Source organism: Rhinolophus sinicus, chromosome X (genome assembly GCF_036562045.2).
Source record: "Rhinolophus sinicus isolate RSC01 chromosome X, ASM3656204v1, whole genome shotgun sequence".
NCBI classification, from domain to species: domain Eukaryota; kingdom Metazoa; phylum Chordata; class Mammalia; order Chiroptera; family Rhinolophidae; genus Rhinolophus; species Rhinolophus sinicus.
The window spans coordinates 48763617-48782687 of NC_133768.1; the positions used below are offsets into that span (position 1 = coordinate 48763617).

The 19071-nt window shown below is 38.1% G+C and overlaps 1 protein-coding gene across 2 annotated transcripts; it reads right to left on the reverse strand.

The window, feature by feature from the left end:
- Positions 1-1321: 1321 nt before the first annotated feature.
- ITM2A (integral membrane protein 2A) lies at positions 1322-7556 on the reverse strand. 2 transcript variants are annotated; one of them, XM_019717538.2, is made up of 6 exons: positions 7266-7556; positions 3689-3820; positions 2979-3176; positions 2627-2737; positions 2227-2377; positions 1322-2070 (listed from the first exon to the last, which is right to left on the reverse strand). In XM_019717538.2, exons 1-6 carry the CDS (start codon positions 7377-7379, stop codon positions 1982-1984), a joined length of 795 nt encoding a protein of 264 aa, XP_019573097.1. In that variant the 5' UTR covers positions 7380-7556; the 3' UTR covers positions 1322-1981. The 2 variants fall into 2 exon arrangements, with proteins under 2 accessions (XP_019573097.1, XP_019573098.1); XM_019717539.2 differs by having other exon boundaries at positions 1831-2070; positions 7269-7519.
- Between the last annotated feature and the right edge of the window lie 11515 nt (positions 7557-19071).

The window sequence follows — 19071 nt, forward strand, 5'->3', positions numbered from 1 at the left end:
CATTCTTTATAAAGAACCAGTTCTTGATTTTTCAGCTACTGTTATTATTTTCTAATTATGGCCTCTTTTCCCATTTTTAAGGTTTGTGTTATTGTTTTATGTCAAAAATCTTAAAGTTAAATATTTAGTTAACATATTTTCTTTACTAAAAAAAGAGAGCACTTAGGCGTATGGATTTGATTGGGTACAGTTTTAGCTACTGAAATTAATCAACAGTCACTACTGGCAGGTGGTTAGTGATATCAAGAACAATTTTTAATTTAACACAAGAGAAACAGTCTAAAGTATTGGTCCCCTTTGCATGGAGTTTATACTCTTAGATAAGTGTGTACAGATCACAGCATGTGAAGTTATTAAAAGTTATCAACATCATATCCAAAGTTAGTTCTCAGTGATCTATTATAGCTGTATATGGTTGTTCATTTATTTATGAAACAGGAAACACAAAAAATTAAAAATAGAATTACCATATTACCCAGCAATCCCTCTCCTGGGTATCTACCCAAGAAATCAGAAAACGTTTACCCATAAAGACATGTGTGCTCCAATGTTCATTGCAGCTTTATTTACGGTGTCCAACACGTGGAAACAACCAGAATGTCCTTCGATAGATGAATGGATAAAGAAGTTGTGGTATATATACACAATGGAATACTATTTGGTGGTAAGAAAAGATGAAATAGTACCATTTGTGACAACATGGATGGATCTTGAGATTATAATGCTAAGTGAAATAAGTCAGACAGAAAAAGTAGAGAACCATATGATTTCACTGATATGTGTTATATAAAACTGAAAACAACAAAAGAACAAGACAAACAAATGAAGGAACAAAAACTCATAGACATAGACAATATTTTAGGGGTTACCAGAGGGTAAGGGGGGCCGGGGGCTCTAGAAGAGGGTAAATGGGGTCTAATATATGGTGATGGAAAGAGAACTGACTCTGGATGGTGAACACACAATGTGAGATATAGATAATGTATTACAGAATTGTACACCTGAAATCAATGTAACTTTAGTAACAATTGTCACTCTAATAAACTTTAATTTAAAAAAGAAAAAGCTTGAAATTGCTATGGTCCTGAAGGCTCTTACAAATAGTTGAATTTACATGTAAGCCAATTATGATTTTTTAATAAAAAGTAATTGATATGATATCAAAAGAGGAGTAAAATATGACATTATAAAATATAAATATGTGGAGGTGGGAGTAAGGGCAGAACTAAGTCCATAATTTTACATCTACTGCAGGTACACCAGAGCTAAATAAGTAATGTTAATTATTCACATTAAGTATATCTCAAGTGAGAAACAGTGGTTGAATATGATAAAATTTATTATAGGACTGTAGAATTCATACAACCTAAATTCCTTAAGGCATTCAGCACTTGTACAGTTTTGTGGACTTCACAATACATATATCAGTGAGAAAGAATCACTGCATTAGTGAAAATAACTTCTTTATGAAAAATTTTCACATATACGTCATATCTATTACAGAGCACCTAACAGAAATACAAAGATGTAATTTCTAAAACCAGGAAATAAAAAACAAAAAACTTAACCATGTTAAGAGATTTGACATGCTTTACACAAAAAAGACCTAAAACAATTTTAAATATATAAATGTAAAGCACGCTCTACTATATGACTGAGTGAAGAGCTTTAAAAAAAACATAAAAGATGGAATTTATTGTCAGGATGTTAGCTGACACATTCATGCTGTTTTCAGAAATCTAAATTCTATAAATTCAAAAGAAAAACATAAGAATTATTTAATTTCAGTTTCAAACAACAAGCAATGCCAGTTAAACTAAAAATTGACAAAAGCTTGCAGTGGTTAGTAGCCCCCCCCTCATGTTTTTAATATAAAGAATAGAGTAAATGCATGAGTAAATATCTTGAGTATACCACACACTTTAACGTTGAAGTCATACTGTAAATCTTCAACTTCTTGTTACTAAGGATACTCTTTTTCTCACTCTTGACAGATCTTGGTTTCAACAATAAATTCATTGGGGAAGTGTCTAATCTTCCAGCACTTATCAATGGCGCGTTTATTGAAACCTGTGAGGAAACGCACACAAAAGTGGCTGTTCAATTTAATTTTTAATGTAAATGAAAACATACCTAGATTTGGTCTCCACTTTTTCTCTGTACTCCACCCACATTCTCCCTCAATGTCCCAATAACACAGGGTAAAGGAAGGAATAAATTGCCTACCCAGCAAGAGGTCTCTTCTACGAAGGCGGAAGGATTTGCGGTTGTTGCAAAGTTGGTAAATAAAGATGCCCAGGTTACTAACATCCCGAATCTCCTCCACAGCAACCAGGTCTTCACGAACCACATAAGTGTGAGGCAGGTATTTGCCACTCTAAAATTTTTTTTAAATATTGAAATGAGAATTTCTTAAAAACATTGTATAAATCCTTCCCCTTAGCAGATACACTTTTTTGAAATAAAATGTTTTTAGAGCAGTTTTAGGTTCATGACATACTTTTTATTTGAAAATTTTTTCAATGAGATGGAATGTTTTGTGTTCAAATCATTAATTTTTTTTAAAACAAGGAAGCAAAATTATTTATAAATGCTTATATAAAAATTTGACATCCAAAATACATACTGCCAGTTTGCCAAAGAGCTCCACCAGATTCTTTGGCGGCATAACAATGGAGGTATTGAGAGGCATCAGATAGCAGTTCCCCAGCAGCAAGTCCAGGTAAGCAGTCATGCCCTGGAGGGGAGAAGAAAAAAATTAGGTACGATATGGAGAGTATCAATTCTGCAGATTTTCCAAATACCATTAGAACAAGCAGCTACATCCATTCAAAATTAACTAATGCATATTCAATATCAAAAGAATGAAAAAGGCTTTGGGGCAAAGTGATGTCCATTTATGAACAAATTTAATATTTACCAATGAACCAAAAATAAAAAAGAAAACTCAGGAATACCTATAGGAATGTGAATCCCACCTTCTCAAAGTCATGAATAATTGCTGCAGGGTCACTATCAGAGAAACTGGGGACAGGCACATCAATGATTGCGATGTTGTCATCCTCACGAATGTCAGCCTCCTCGGTCACAGGCAGGAAGTAGGGCTCTCCTCCTTGAAGGGAATTTGTTGGGTCCTCAGAATCAAAGAAGCACATTTCTCCACGGTAGATGGTACTCTAAAAGACAAAAAAGGAAGAATTAAAACATTCTAATATGTACCACTATGACATTTGAATCATTTATCATGCGTGTATCAATTCATTGTGTCATTTGTCAAGCTGAGGACTGTTGATTACAGTTATCACCATGAAGACTAATCAATTTAATAAACTAAGGGTAATTTGAAAACTTTCCCTAAACCTTCATTTCTCTGGTGACAAACACAGAATTACTTAAGTTGCTACTAAATGTATAGCAACCATGTTTTCCGGAAAATGAGACCTAGCCGGACAATCAGCTCTAATGCGTCTTTTGGAGCAAAAATTAATATAAGACCAGGTCTTATTGTACTATAATATTATAAGACCGAGTCTTATAATATTACATAATACAATATACAATATAAGACCAGGTCTTATATTAATTTTTGCTCCAAAAGACGCATTTGAGCTGATTGTCTGGCTAGGTCTTATTTTCAGGGAAAAACGGAATTAGTAATCCAAATTATAAGAATTGTAATTATTATTACCTTGGGCATGAAGTACTTGTAAATGCAGGCTCCACCAACAATAAATCCTGCCAAGATGAATGAAAGGCCTAGAAGAGTAAGCATGCATCTCCCAGAGGAGCCCTCTTTTTCCTGGGTAGCAACTTGGAGCTCCTATTTATTAAAAAATAAAAAAATAAAAATAGAAACCAGATTGTACTTTTAGACATATAGTCGCTTTTGTGTACAATTCACCTCTCTTAAAACCCAAGATATTTAAAAAAGATGTTATTAAGTCATCCTAGCTTCAAATCATTTCAAGACAGTTTCTGATGTTTAATAGATGTAAAAATCTCTAATTATATTAACCTTCGTCCTGGCATTTCCAAACCTAAATATAAATACTAAGTTATTTCAAAACACACACTTCTACAATCAGCTGAAAATAACCATTCATTTATGCAAGGAGTTATCCTTTTTAAATAAATGAAAGTCGTTACTTTTCAGACTTGTACCGTGATATAATCACTAACTTTCTGGCATAAAATTATGTTTCTTTATTATTACTATTTTTTTATAAATCAACTTGTTTGCCAACTTAAAGGTGAATTAATATCCTTTGATTTATTAACTGATTTTCAGAAATCTGTTTTTTTTAATTAAGTTTTATAGGCAGAGTTCTATAAGGCAGGTATATGACATTTTCCCCTATTTTAGAAATTAAAATATTGAAGGCAAGATATATTTCACAATGTTCCTAATTTTAATGAGAAAGTAGTCTTCCTAATGTCACCCAATGTTCTATAGCTGTGTATTGCATGAATGAAATAATGTTTTCCAAGTTCTGGGCAAAACACTAGATTTTAAAGTACGGCATTTGCCATAGGAAGGCACAAAAGCGTGTGTTTAACAGTGACTGTAAAATTCTGTTAAATTCATAATTTGTTAGGAATTGGAACAAAAAAGATCCAAAACAAACATGTAAAAGATTAACTCTGTAACTTTCCCAAGGCAGTAGACCAATGGGCCCTCCAATCCCATTCTTGCATGTCACAGTATTCCCTAAGCAGCATTATTACTCAAGGGTAGAATAAATGAAGTCAGAAAATCGAGTCTGGTAATCAGAGAGTAAATCATTCAGACTACTATGTAAGTAGAATTGTTTTAGTTTTGTCAGGCCATTAGCTCCTTACCAGGGGGACTACAATAATGTTTATGGGGCCTATTTAGCCTCATTAAATTTGGTGAATACAAATGCATGGATGCATGGATTCTAAGGGGAGGGAATCATTTGATAAAGGATTTAAAAAAAAAAAAAAAAAGATTTTCTTTAAAATTCAAAGAAATCTGGTATTCACATTTCTTAGCTAAATTTATGTTAAAGTTAAACCCTTCATTTATTCTCAGTAAACCTTGAAGGCTTTTCCTTGTCCCAATAATTTTCCAAAAAAATTAATTATTTTTATTACAAAAAAACCTAACCTATGCTTAATACTACAAAGACAGAACTGTAAATTATGATTGTGAATCACTGTAATCTAGAGCTAGACGCTTAGAAATTATATTTTAGAAGTACAGAAAGATGAACTGACTTACCTATAAGTCACAAAATAATTTGAAATTCTCAAAGAAATGAATTCCTTTTTTTTTCTTGTCACTGTGATATGAGAAGAGCGATTTCCACTGCAATTTCATTTCTCTTTCCAATAATTTATGGAATTTATTATAAAGCAAAGTCTAAGCATTAGAACCTCAATTTTATAAAAATTTCCCACTATACTAGGAATAAAGTTTTTTTTTCATTTAAATTTGATGGACCTCACGGTGGTAGGGGGCTGTAGCCATAGCTAATTTCTCTCTGAACTGTATTTTAAAGTCATCCTATATGACCTCTGATGTACTATTCTGTTGTGTTGAATCTCTGATGAGCTAATCAATACATCAAAAAATAATTTGTCAAGTATTATTAAATCAAGGTCCGATTGTGGCCAGGTCAAAATCCTGTGGGAGCTTCTCCAACACCTAACAAAGAAATATAATCATAGAGCAAATGCTCATTTTTGTTTAGTCCTCATCACACCACAAGTCTGGCAGAAGTATTACTTGCCTATTAACTGAATCCAACTACAAGTCATGAAGTTTTTGGTGGTGAGGGGAAAAAAAAGGATTACTGTGTGGCTATATTTAACTACTGGCATCTAATTAGACCTCCCAAAAATCTGGCCATGTTTCATTTACAAAGTAAGTAGGACAATTACATATTTGACTTTCTGTCATTTAATCAAAACCTCAACAATGCAAGGGGGTGTAACTTTTGAATTCTGAAATGTATAATACACAAAAGCTAGTTTGATTGCTGGGTTAAATATTGAAAGTTTCCGTGACAAAAATTCTGCATAAGAACATTAGCATTTCAAATTGTGTGCATAATCAGTTTTATTACATGTATTCTCCATTCACTCAAAGCACTTTTCAAATCTTCACGCTGAACAAAAAAGTTAAAACTTTATGGAGAGAACAAAGCAGCACAGATCTGCAAATCCCAACACTGCACAGATTTTGTAGAACAAGAAGAAAATGCGACTGTGCCTTTTAACATTGAGATTTTTCTGAGGAAAATGAGAAATAGTTCACAAACACTGAAAACATGTTAGATATTTAAAGGAAATGGAAACTGGACTAAGTAAATAATGCCTAACATTTTTTGGGGGGGATACCCCCAGTTTCTGGCAATGTTAAAAATTTAAATTACAAGGTTGGACCTGCTTCATAGCTCTCTATGCGGATATCACTCAAAAAGGAAGCACAAAAAGAAGAAAGAGGAAAAAAACTCTCCAAATTTATTTTTATGGAAGAAGAGTGTTTTCTTTAGGAAGTGCCACTCTGAAAACATACAAGTCTCTTGCAGTTAACAGGGCACAGTGAACATCCCAAATTCAAATTACGACCAACCTCAATTTTGACAGCTCCTTCAGCGAATGCTTAACGTTACCTATGACCAGGAAGAAAATGAAAATATACACGGACGGGCACAAAAACACACCTGTCCCAACCCATATGTTTTCGAGTCAAAGTTGCCTTTTGCCGCACCCCTGTCCCCACAAACACTCAGCGATCCTAGAAAGACTTCCATAGATACATAGAACTTCATACACGTCAAAACTAAAGAGTTAAATATCTTGCTCTTGATCACCGAGTGCAATTATGGAGGCTGTGTGGGGACCCTGGAGCCGGGGACTGGGTAGCGTGCCTCTCATTGATCCCCAGTCGCCCACATATTCCCCAGGGGAATGTAACATGGGGTCCCAAAGGTTCTCCTCAAATTCCCTCCAACATCCCTCCTAGATGTGCAGCATGGGCTGGAACCAACTGAACGTGGCGCGACGTGCTGGGATGCTAAGGGGCGTAGGACACCGCAAAGGGAAGGTGGCGCGACTAGACAGATCAGGAGCTACTGAGCAAACCTGATGGACATCACAGAGGACACTGGGAACACAGGAGCTGCGGGGCAGCTTTCATTTTGTCCTCTATCACTTTCCCCCTTTCTTCCCCCCAAACCACCCAGTCCCCACTTTCCCAACCCTAGCAGGCAGGCAGGCAGGAGTGGAGTAGGGACAACTACCTTGCCAGTCAGGATCTGAGCTCGGACCGTACGGCTTACGAGGGCCTCCACGTCTTGCCGTGCCTCTTCTTTTTGCACCGCCGTGGGCGTGTTAAAGGCGATTTTAACCATTGTGAATCTTCGGGCTGCGCGGTAAGGCGCGGCTCGAATCAGCGTCCTGGGCTGCAGGTTGGAAGAGGAGAAGATCGCGTTAGCCCTAGCAGCACCTACTTTTTCTTCTCCTTCGTCTGCTTTATGCTGCTGCAAGCCCAGGTCTGGGGATACTTATGACGCAGTCCCAAGCTGGGTGGGAGACCGTGGGCGGGCCCAGGGAGGGGCCAAGGGAGGAGCTGGAGGGGGCCCAAGCACTGGGATGGGGGTGGGGGTTGTCAGTGAGGGAAGAGGAGAGCCCATGGCTCGCTGGGGCTGGATGTGCCTCACCTGCACTCCAGGCATGTTTCCACCCACTCTCTGCACCCTGGGATAAGAGCAAGACAGAAAGGAAGCCTGTGTGTCGTGTCTTTCTGCCTCTGTCCTGGCCACAATAGCCTCTGACCCTAGATTCTGTTTTCCCAAACTTGGGCTTGGCCCCCCGCGGTGCCAGGAACTGTAACTTGGCAGGAACCCAAGCGTCCTCAGCTCTGCACCCACACGGGTCCCCAAAGCACAGTTCCATGACTGTTCTGTTCCTTTATAATAATACCTTCCCTTTAAAGAACACTCAGAAGCATGTTTATAGTTACTTGGTTCATTGTCTCAACATTTTTTGTTTGTTTCTGGGAGTTTGTTTTGTAATTTTAATTTCCCAACCTAGAGCAATGCTAAATCAGAATATAGGACTCTCGCCTCCTCTACTCTACATTTTTGCAGGCAAGAAATGATGAGACAGAGGAGGATGGAAAACTCAGAGTGAATCTCTGACATAATCCAGGTCTTTTCACTCTCCTAGGTCAGGGAAACCAGAGAAAAGTCTCAGCAGAGTTTATCTTCAGCCACCAGCTGTGAAATCTGCAGGGAAAAAAAGCAGGGGTATGAGTGTACCTATGTGTTTAGGGGGAAGGAAGTTTGGATGGAGGATACAAAATTCACCTAGACAGCTAACCCAACTCTAGTGGGAAACAAAACAATTATCTCAAAGGTGCTGAGTTAGAAATCATTATTGGAACATTTACATATGCAGCTAGTGTAATCATGCTAGTGTTTCTTCACAATAAGTTCTCTTTGGTTGGTAACACTGACAGAGAACCTCCCCATGTAAAATTCATGCTGTGGAGTTTGATGACTGAGGTTGGTACTGGTAAAGAGTTTATAAATAGTCCTGCTGCCAAAGACAGTAGAGTGGTCTCTTGTATGAAAGCAGTAACACTTACCAAGAATCCAGCTTGTGCTAGAGAATCCCCCATCTACTCATATACTTATTAAAGGGACTTGAATGTAACAGTCACCATCCATCTGTTCAAGAAATTCCAGGTTGGAGTTTTTCCCACTGAGGTTTTGTTGACTCTGAAGCCCACTGCCTGTCTCCACTGTGGGAGCTTTGTGAAGACAGCCTTCATTTTTGCGGATAGGCCACAGATGGGAAGGTAGATGGAGGAGAACAGTGGGGAGCCTGTGCCTTACACAGAGCCAGATGTTTGAGTTTGCTTAGAAATATTGGTGTCTTATGTTCTTTCACTTATTCTTTGGTCAAGTCTGGCCACTATAATTTAACATTTATCAGGGAACTTTTAGTGTAGGCTGAGGAAATCTCAACTTCCCTAGGATGTTTCTCTTTACAGTTACCTTGTGTTTTCCATCCCTTTTGTGACAATTCAGCTTAGAGTCTGTGCTAGTCTGGCCCTGGTGATCCACACCACACAGATCACTGAACAAATTGTCGCTCCTACACATTTACCTACCAAGTGCAAGGTGCTAGTTGAGATAGTAATGTATTATCTTATTGTGTCTTCCCTGGAATGTGGTCAGACAGAAAGGGCGAGGATTGTTTCCATTTTTCAAATGAATAGACCCAAAGTCTGGTAACAACCAAAGGAGTATATGATTAATTGCTGGATATGTGACATTGAGCAAGTCACCTCATCATCTTGAGCCTCAGTTTCTTCCTCAGTAGAATGGTGCGATATTTTCATCCTGTTGCTATGAGGATCATTTAGGATAATGCAGGAGGAAATTTTCAGTTATGAAAAGAATAGGAGAGGGAAATGGTTGGTTATGCTAGGATTCTGATTTGAGTCTGTAACATACCCATGTTTCAAAGTTATAAGGACAATCTTTTATTCTTCAACTATTCTCTAGCTTCTAGGGCTGCTTAAGACCCCACAGTATCTGAATATAGGTTGTGTTGGAAATTATCAGACCTCTGAGAATAGTCACATAAATCATCATGTAACTTACCTGTTGGTTTTTTAAAATTATTTTTTCAGTTACAGTTGACATTCAATATTATTTTAGTGCCAGGTGGGTACTAGGCTAATCAGGGGGATCACTGCATAAATTATATAAATGTCTCTGCTGGATTTTGAAAAATTTGGCTATCTTCTGTTTCTTTATACCATGTCTTCTTTTAAAAATGTCACTAATACGTCTCTAAGTGCTTTTGCTGCTGTTGAACATGTGATGTAGGACATAAGTAGGCAGATACCTCTGTTAACCTCTCAAATGAGTAATACTTGTGTTAGAATCACAGAGTAGCAACAACACCCATTGTTAGCATCCATTTCAGGAAGGGCAAATAGTTCCAGCGTGTTTTTTGAATTTCAAAATATAATCTGCCACTTGCTCATTGGGCTGAAACCTGTAGAGAACATATTTCATGGTTCTCATTGGCTAAGTTCTTTCTTGTACTCTCTCCTTCCCATCACAAACTTCTTGTTTCTTAGAATCAATTTCTCTCACTTTCTTGTATTTGGAAACTGTGGGGATCTGGCTACCATGCCAATTTCAGCTCACATTGTTCATCATGTCTGAATGTTCACCATTGAAGTTTATAAATGACTTCCCTGTTCTCACATGCCAGATGATGACTAAATTATCAGAACTTGGGCTGAATGGAACATGGCATATGAATGGATGCTAAACAATGATGTAAACTCTCTTTGGATGATCTGAAATTACCAAAACTTCAATCACACAAAAATAAGGCTACTATGATAGCATCTATGATACCATTCATTCATTATAGATAGCATCTGTGATACAATTCATTCATTAGCTCATTTATTTATTCATCAAATATTTACTGAGGGTCTACTACCTTTTGCTGTGATTAGCCATCAGAATACAGTGGTGAGCAAAGCAGACACAATATTGCACTTATATAGCATATCACCACTATACCTGTGGCAATGACATACTTGTCATAAGTTTTCCAGGATTTGTAGGGGGAACACTGCTCTTTTGCTGTAGAGTGGGATATAGCAATTATACAAAGCAGCACAGAATAGTTCTACCTATAGCCAGTGATACTAGGAATGTTTAAATTTTGAGCTCATCTGCAATGGCTTCACACCTAATTTAGGAAGATTAGTCTGACAGCAAGTTGGACTGGGAAACCAATTAGGAGGCACTCTCATATTCCAGGTGAGAGGTGGTGGAATACAATGATGATTATAATATTTGAAATAAAGGGACAACTTCCAGAGATATTGAGGAGTCATACTTTACAAGGTCTGATGCTGGAATAAATCATATGAAGGAGAAAAAAAAGAAAAAAATTATTCTGTTTTGAATGACTAGGAATGCAAATTAGGGAAATGATGATGCCTTGTGTAGCAATACTAAAAATTTATTGAATACATCATATGCTAGATTTCTATACTAAGCCCATTAAATTATATCATTTAGTCTTTATTACTATCCCATGAGTTTGTGTTATATTCCCCATTTCATTGATAAAGAAATTGAATTTCCAAGAGGTTAGATGACTTGCCCAAGGTCAAATTCTAACCCAGGTGGTCTGATTCTAGTATTTATACTCTTAATCACTACATTGTCTTGCTACCACTGAAGGAAATGTGAAAATCAATAAGGGGGCTGGCTTGAAAACAGGGGAAATAATCAGCATATTCTTCAGAGAAATGAAGCATGATTCTCTGCCCATATGCAGATCCCTGCCTAGCATTTTGCTTATGATTAAAAGCATTTGATACCTTTTTAAAACTTTGCTCGCCATGGGTACATGGTATAGGCTACTTACGTTGAAGCATATTTCTCCTGAGTTGTGAAGTTGCTTTTGTCCATAGAAAAGCAGAAATGGAGAGCTGGACAGCCATCTGCTTCTGGTATAATTCCAGGAATTTGGTTTTACTCTTTAAAGAGCCAGGTTATTTTCTACCACCATTTCCCTGCAGATGTAGCTCAGCCCTGGGAGCATAGCTAGGGGTCCTCACACAAACTAATGGAGAACACTCATTTTCTGGAATAGATTCTTATTTCTTGACTCCATTTAAATTGTTTTTTGTAGGCTATTAAGCTACCATAATCGGAGAATGCAATGTTTACTTAAATATAAGAGTAGATTTTTATCATCTCTTCACAATGATGTAGTCATATCTTCAAGGTTAAAAGGACGTTTTCCCTACCCTAATTTATAAAAATCACTTTTTTTTGGTCATTTTGGCAACTTAAAAATCTAGTGAACTTATTTGCACTTTCAAGGCACCTTTTCTAAATTGTGTAAAAAGTTCTTATCTTGTTGCAGACAATCTGGGGCATTTTAAAAATAGAGTATGAATCAATATCTGAGCATGTCTTATCTGATCAGCTTAACAGAAAGTTCCAGTCCTGAGTAATACAAAGGAAAAATTCAAGTCTAGACCCAGGAGTGCTTTTGAGAATTTCCAGTTGGTTCAGTTGCTCCATAATATATTACTGAGCAGATACTAAGATGTCTTTTTTACTTTAGAGTTATGTTTCTATTCAGTGAAAACACAAAGATTTGTATTTTCATTAATGATTGTTAAACCAGATATTCTTTTTACCCACATATTTAGTTTTGTTGGTGGATCAACATATTCTGCTCTTAGTTTTGTCTTAACACACAATCCCAAGTTGTTTCATGACACATGAATCAACTTGATTGTTTTTGAAATGTAATTTGGTTTTTTATTTTTATTTCACTATTTTTAAGTTAAAGCCAATGTATTAATATTCCAAAGTCTTTAATTATTTCAAAGCATGGTGGCATATTATAAATATTGAGGACAAAAGAGCATATACAACAAGGAATGTTTTAAGACTGTTGTCAGGTCAATGGCACAGTTGACAAATTTAGTCAGATCATAATTGGAAAATCCTGGTTAAGAACTTCCTAACCAAAACTCAAGGTCCACTGAAAGTGCTGCTTATATTTTAGTGGAGTGGCCATGTTTCTATGCTAGTGCAAATGGCAAATCTTGCATAAAAGAACACTGCAGTGTATGACAGCTTCTCTACTATTTTCTTTTCATTAACACCTCAATTATATCCCTGACTTTCAAGTTAGGGGAATTAACTTCTAAAAATTTTAATACTTTTGTTTCAGCAATTGAAATTTGTAATTGCTTCCACCATATTGAGAAGAATCCTATGCAAGACTATTGTCCACATAGTCTGGGAAGAAAGAGTTCTCTTCTATGTTCTATTTATGTTGCAGTTAACACAAAACAAGTGTCCTCTTTCCTCACATTTAGCATTAGGACTTATAATACAAAAGATTCTACTAAATGAGGTAGATTAGAATAATGGCATTTATAAATAGAAATAGCTAATTAAACAAATGCCAACACCCATTATAAATAAGGAGAAGCTTTTCCTTCCTTCACTGTGATGTTACTCCCTGACCTTTAAACTATAAGAAGGCCTTCTATTTACTTGGACTGTATAGTGCTTGATTTTCCACTTCTGTCAAACTTACAAGGCAACTACAGGGGTATCCCGTGCTAGTGTACTCTTACTCAATCTCCCTTTCAGCCCCCTATTTTGGTTGAAACTTAGTCTAGTGATACTGATATCTCATTTGGTAGTTTATTTATGAAGAGTTTGAGAATAAATCAATTCTCAGTTGATGCCGATAATTGTTACTGAACACCAGTGAGGCATGCACACAAAAGAAAAATGCTTGTATATTTAGAAGTGAATATCAGGAAATCAGTTCACTCAGGAGGCAAGTATATCGCATGGAATTGTGAACCAATAAGTCTGGGAAAAGGAAGTGATGACTGATTAACAATACGTAACATCCAATAAATACTGTGATGAATATGCTGAGACTGTGGGCAGAATATAATTCTGTCATCAACACAGAAATTTCTTCCAAAGACAATTCTGCAAGAAAACAATATTTGAATTCCAAATCTTCATCCCAAATACAACCAGGAATCTCTCCCCAGCAATTCAAAGTAAAGGCTACTATACCTGTTTATACAGGAAATTCAAAGAAGCCAAAAATGTCTCCCAACAAATCAACTAAGCACATAATTTGTTTTCTGTGTGTGTGCATGAGCGTGCGCATGTGTGTTTTAATTAGCATATTCTCTTGAGACTAGTTTCTCTAAATAACACCACCATCTTAAGAATCCAAATAAGTTTGAACTGGAATTCTCCAAAGCACATCTATTATACTTTGTGTATTGATGGTGTACAGCATATGATAGTAGAGTCTTCCCATCACATACTGCACCTTAAACTAGAAGAATATTGACATTGGTCTTATTCCTTAGTCCTTACTAATATCATCTTCATTTTTGTGTTTTCTATTTGCAATGGTGTCTGTGGTATTTATATTTCTGGCTTGCCTGCCTGGTGGAAGAAGGGCAGAACCAGTTCTAAGGGATAAATCAAGTCCCTGTGCTTCTGTACTTACTGACAGTGATTCTGGGACTCACTTTTGCTAAGAAAGAATGAAGTAGGTTTGTATGTTATACTATTATAAATACCATCTTCTTCTATAGTCAATTCCATACACACACACACACACATATAAAATCTTTCACCTCTATCAGCTTCTAACTCACATTTGAATCCTTGCCAACATTTAGTTCTTTGCGTGCTACAAAGATGAGACCCAATAAAATTGTTGAATTGTTGTGGGGACAGAGCCCCAGAAAGTAGTTTACAGGCTCTCGGCCTCACGTGGAAGGGTGCTGGCTTGGGTAGTGGATGGCCATCGGCTGTGGCTGATTGGCCGTCGGCTGTGGCCGGTTAGCCGATTGGCCGCTGGTATAACTGCTGCAGCTATGGAGGAGAGCCGAGGATTGCCGAGGATTGCCAAGGAGCCGAGGAGAGCGGAAGAGAGTAGAGGAACAGAGTCGAGGAGAGTGGAGGAGAGTCGGTCGGTCGGTTGGAGGAAAGGCGGACGGCAGGTCGCGTGTCCGGTGGGCCCAGCCTCCAGTGAGACCATAGTGGTATGACTCCCCTACCTATGGCTCCGTGGGTGTTCCTTTTTGGCCTCACCATATCCTGCGTTCTTGTGTGGGGAGCGGGAGCAGAGACCCCGCAGGCCGCCCCGCCTGAAAAATGGCGCAGCGAGCAGGGTCTCCCGCACAACAATTGTACTGAACCTGAAGTTCATAGGCAAGCAGTCAAATTCTAAACATCATTTAGTAAAGCAGATGGGACCTGCTCTGCTTCCGTGCAAACACTCCTTAGGATCCCACATTGACTTTTCTCCTTCAGAGATGGCTCCAATTGATACTCATGTGATTCCGTCTGTATGTTGTATTTTTAAAACTTGATGAAACAGTGCCTGATATATAGTGCACCTTGCATTGTAACCATGCAGCACCCTCAGGAAATCTTAAACACAACCATCTCCTTGGAGATAAGTATACAGCAAAAATCTGTTCACCCTTTAAGTCTCATTTTCTCCATAGTCCTTCCCTGAAGCATAGTTCTCCCATTCTTTGACCTCCACCAAACCTAACTTCATACGAACTCTTTATTCTGTTATTTCATGCCACTGAATGTGATTATGATTCTTCTCTTTAACTATACTATGCATTTCTAAAGAGCAGGGGCTGAGTCTGATGCTTTCTTTGTATCTCCACAGTGTCTAGTGTGAGTCTGAGCAAATATCTAGGTAGTGTACAACCAGAGTCACTGGTTGTGTTAGTTGTTGTCAACTGCTTCTCTTTGGGAAGAAACAGGGTACAAGTAAATGGAAAATTAAGGGGGAATTATACTGCCTTTACAATCACTTTGAATCTACCGATTGACAAATCTACATTGATCTATTTTTATGTGCCCAACTCTGTGCTGTGTAGAAAATACAGAATTATAAAGAATGCTATCGAACTTCCGGAAAAATGGCGGCGTGAGGTGAGCCTCTGTAAAGCTCCCCTGGAATTTACAAAGAATCGAACAACAAAAACTCCACAAAGGACTCCCTGCACAGCAGAAAGGCAAGACGAAGAGGCCCACTACCGACTGAAATCACCTACAGGTGGGAGATTCGCGCGAGTGGAGGGAGGAGGAAAGGGAGAAGCGGAGACGGAGCGCTGGGCGCAGGACGCAGACCTCGCTCAGTGCGCCGAGCTCGCTGCTTCCCGGAACTACCGCAGCTGTGGGAGATCGGACTGCTAGGGCTCCGCCAGGGCTCCACAGGGCTGAGGGACAGCATATAACACGGCTGAACCCAACGCCACGGCAGAGACCTCGGAGAAAAGACTGAGGAAAAAGGCTGAAAACGGTGGTTTAAGCCCGCACTGCCGAGCAGAGAACGGAGCCTTAGGCACTGAGACTAGCCGCCCCCTCCCTCCCAGAGCTCGCCCCGCCCCCACCTGCCCGGTGCTAGAAGTGAAACAGTAGCAGTGTCAGATCAAAACAACAGAAAATTTGCTGTTTTGAGATCTGTGGACCGCAAACACAAATTCACAGCCCAACTAGTTCCAGCAAAGGGGAGAGAGCTGTGGAAGCAGGATCGGATGTGGTGGTGGTCGCCGCCATTGCTCTGGGCCACCTCTCACAACTCACCCCGCCCCTGACCCCACCTATCTGGGCGGATCCCTGCAGGAGTAAACAGAACTGCTGAAATATACGGGCTCTGAATCAGCAGCTGGAAGAGCTTTCGAACATCAAAAGCTCTCCGCATACCCACCGGGACACTGCGCCCTGTGACCTAGACGAACTATTAACAGAGGAGAAGCCCGTCTCCCAGGGAATCCCCCCATTGCGTGAGAAGTTGGAATAGTGCAGAGAAACATAGCACTACTGTGTGGGAGAAGAAAAATAAGTTGCAGTTGGAGAAATAATAAAACATTCTACCAACAAGTACTGGCAAACAAAAGAAAGACCGCTTTCTATCAACCTGTTGCAGAAGTCACTCCTGTAGATGTCTAGGAAGAGAAATAGTAAACCAGTAATCGCCATGAATAACCAAGGCAACAAGATAGCTCAGAAAGAAAGTGAAAAATCTCCAGAGAAGGCACTTAAAGATACAGAAATATGTGACTTAAATGACAGAGAATTCAAGATTGCAGTTCTGAAAAACTCAACGAGATACAAGAAAACACAGATAGGCAGTTAAAGGAACTCAGAAACTCAATCAAAGAACAGCATGAGCATTTTACGAAAGAGATTGAAATCTTAAAAAGAACCAAATAGAATTTCTGGAGATTAAGAACTCAATAGAAGAAATTAAGAATGAAATAACCAGCTTAGGTAGTAGAGTTGACCAGATGGAGCAAAGAATCAGTGACATCGAAGATAGAAACCTGGAAATGACACAAATAGAAGAAGAAAGAGACTTGAGACTTAAAAGAAATGAAAGAACTTACAAGAACTTTCTGACTCCATCAGAAAGAGCAATATAAGAATAATGGGCATACCAGAAGGAGAAGAAAGAGAGAAGGAACAGAGAATATATTCAAACAAATTGTCGATGAGAACTTCCCAAATTTGTGGACAGAACTGGACCCTCGAATCCAAGAAGCAAATAGAACACCTAGTTACCTCAATCCCAACAGACCTTCTCCAAGGCACATTGTATTGAAGCTGTCTAAAATCAACGACAAAGAAAGAATCCTCAAGGCAGCCAGGGAAAAGAAGACGGTAACTTACAAAGGAAAGCCCATTAGATTATCATCAGATTTTTCAGCAGAAACTCTACAAGCCAGGAGGAGTGGAACCAAATATTCAAACTATTGAAAGAGAGAAACCATGAGCCAAGAATAATATATCCAGCAAAGATATCCTTTAGATATGAAGGAGGAATAAAGACCTTTCCAGACATACAGAAGCTGAGGGAATTTTCTAATACACGACCTGCACTACAAGAAATACTAAAGGAGGCTATTCGACCACCATCAACAGGGACAATTTGTGGCAACCACAACTCAAAAAGGGGAGAGTAAAGGCCTGAACCGAATATGGGAATGGAGAAAGTAAGCGTGCTGAAGAAAATGGAATACTCTAAATATCAAACTTTCTTTTACATAAACTTAAGGGTAACCACTCAAAATAAATCCAGAATTGAAATATATACTGAAATAAAAGAAGAAACAGAGGGAAACATCATAGAATACCACCACACAGAAATAATAGACAACAACAAAAGGCAAAGAAACAATGGAGACACAGCCTTACCAGAAAACTAAAGATAGAATGACAGGAAATCCTCACATATCAATAATCACCCTAAATGTAAATGGACTGAACTCACCAATAAAAGGCACAGAGTAGCAGATTGGATCAAAAACTAAACCCAACCATATGCTGTCTCCAAGAGACACATCTCAGCTACAAGGACAAGCATAGACTCAAAGTGAAAGGGTGGAAATTGACACTCCAAGCAAATGGTACCCAGAGAAAATCAGGTGTAGCCATAATGATATCAGATGAAACAGACTTCAAGGTGAAAAAGATAACAAGAGACAAAGATGGACATTTCATAATGGTGAAGGGACTGTACAACAAGAAGACATAACAGTCATCAATATTTATGCCCCCAATCAGGGAGCACCAAATACACCAAGCAACTACTAACAGAACTAAAGGGAGAAATTGACCAAAACACAATTATACTAGGGGACTTAAATACATCATTGACAGCTATGGATAGATCATCCAAACAGAAAATAAATAACGAAATAGTAGCCCTAAATGACACATTAGATGAAATGGACATAATTGACATTTATAGAGCACTTCATCCTAAAACATCAGACTATACATTCTTTTCTAGTGTACATGGAACATTCTCAAGGATAGACCATATATTGGGACATAAAATCAGTCTCAACAAATTTAAGAAGATTGAAATCATACCATGCATATTCTCTGATCACAAGGCTTTGAAATTGATATCAACTGTAAAAAGAAAGCGGAAAACACAAATACATGGAGATTAAACAACATACTTTTAAAGAAGGACTGGGTCAAAGAAGAAATTAGAGGAGAGATCAAAAGATACATAGAAACAAATGACAATGAAAATACATCCTACCAAAATTTTTGGGATGCAGCGAAAGCAGTTTTAAGAGGGAAATTTATCTCATTACAGGCCTATCTCAAGAAACAAGAAAACTCCCAAATAAATAACCTCATGTTACACCTTAAAGAACTAGAAAAAGAAGAACAAGTAAAACCCAAGGTCAGCAGAAGAAAGGAAATAACAAAAATTAGAGCAGAACTAAATGAAATAGAGAACAAAAAGACAATAGAAAAATTAATGTGACAAAGAGCTGGTTCTTTGAAAAGATTAACAAAATTGACAAACCCTTGGCTAGACTTACTAAGATAAAAGAGAGAAGACACTGATTAACAAAATCAGAAACGTAAAAGGGAAGTTATCACGGACACCACAGAAATACAAAGGATCATCCAAGAATACTATGAAGGACTATATGCC

Bases quoted from the DNA above. Each gene is read 5' to 3' on its own strand.
- ITM2A (XM_019717538.2), bottom strand. From the start codon at position 7,379: ATGGTTAAAATCGCCTTTAACACGCCCACGGCGGTGCAAAAAGAAGAG. The intron at 3,177-3,688 runs GTAATAATAATT...TTTGTCTTTTAG, and splicing joins ACAAGTACTTCATGCCCAAG to AGTACCATCTACCGTGGAGA. The intron at 2,071-2,226 runs GTAGGCAATTTA...GTTTCCTCACAG, and splicing joins TAGAAGAGACCTCTTGCTGG to GTTTCAATAAACGCGCCATT.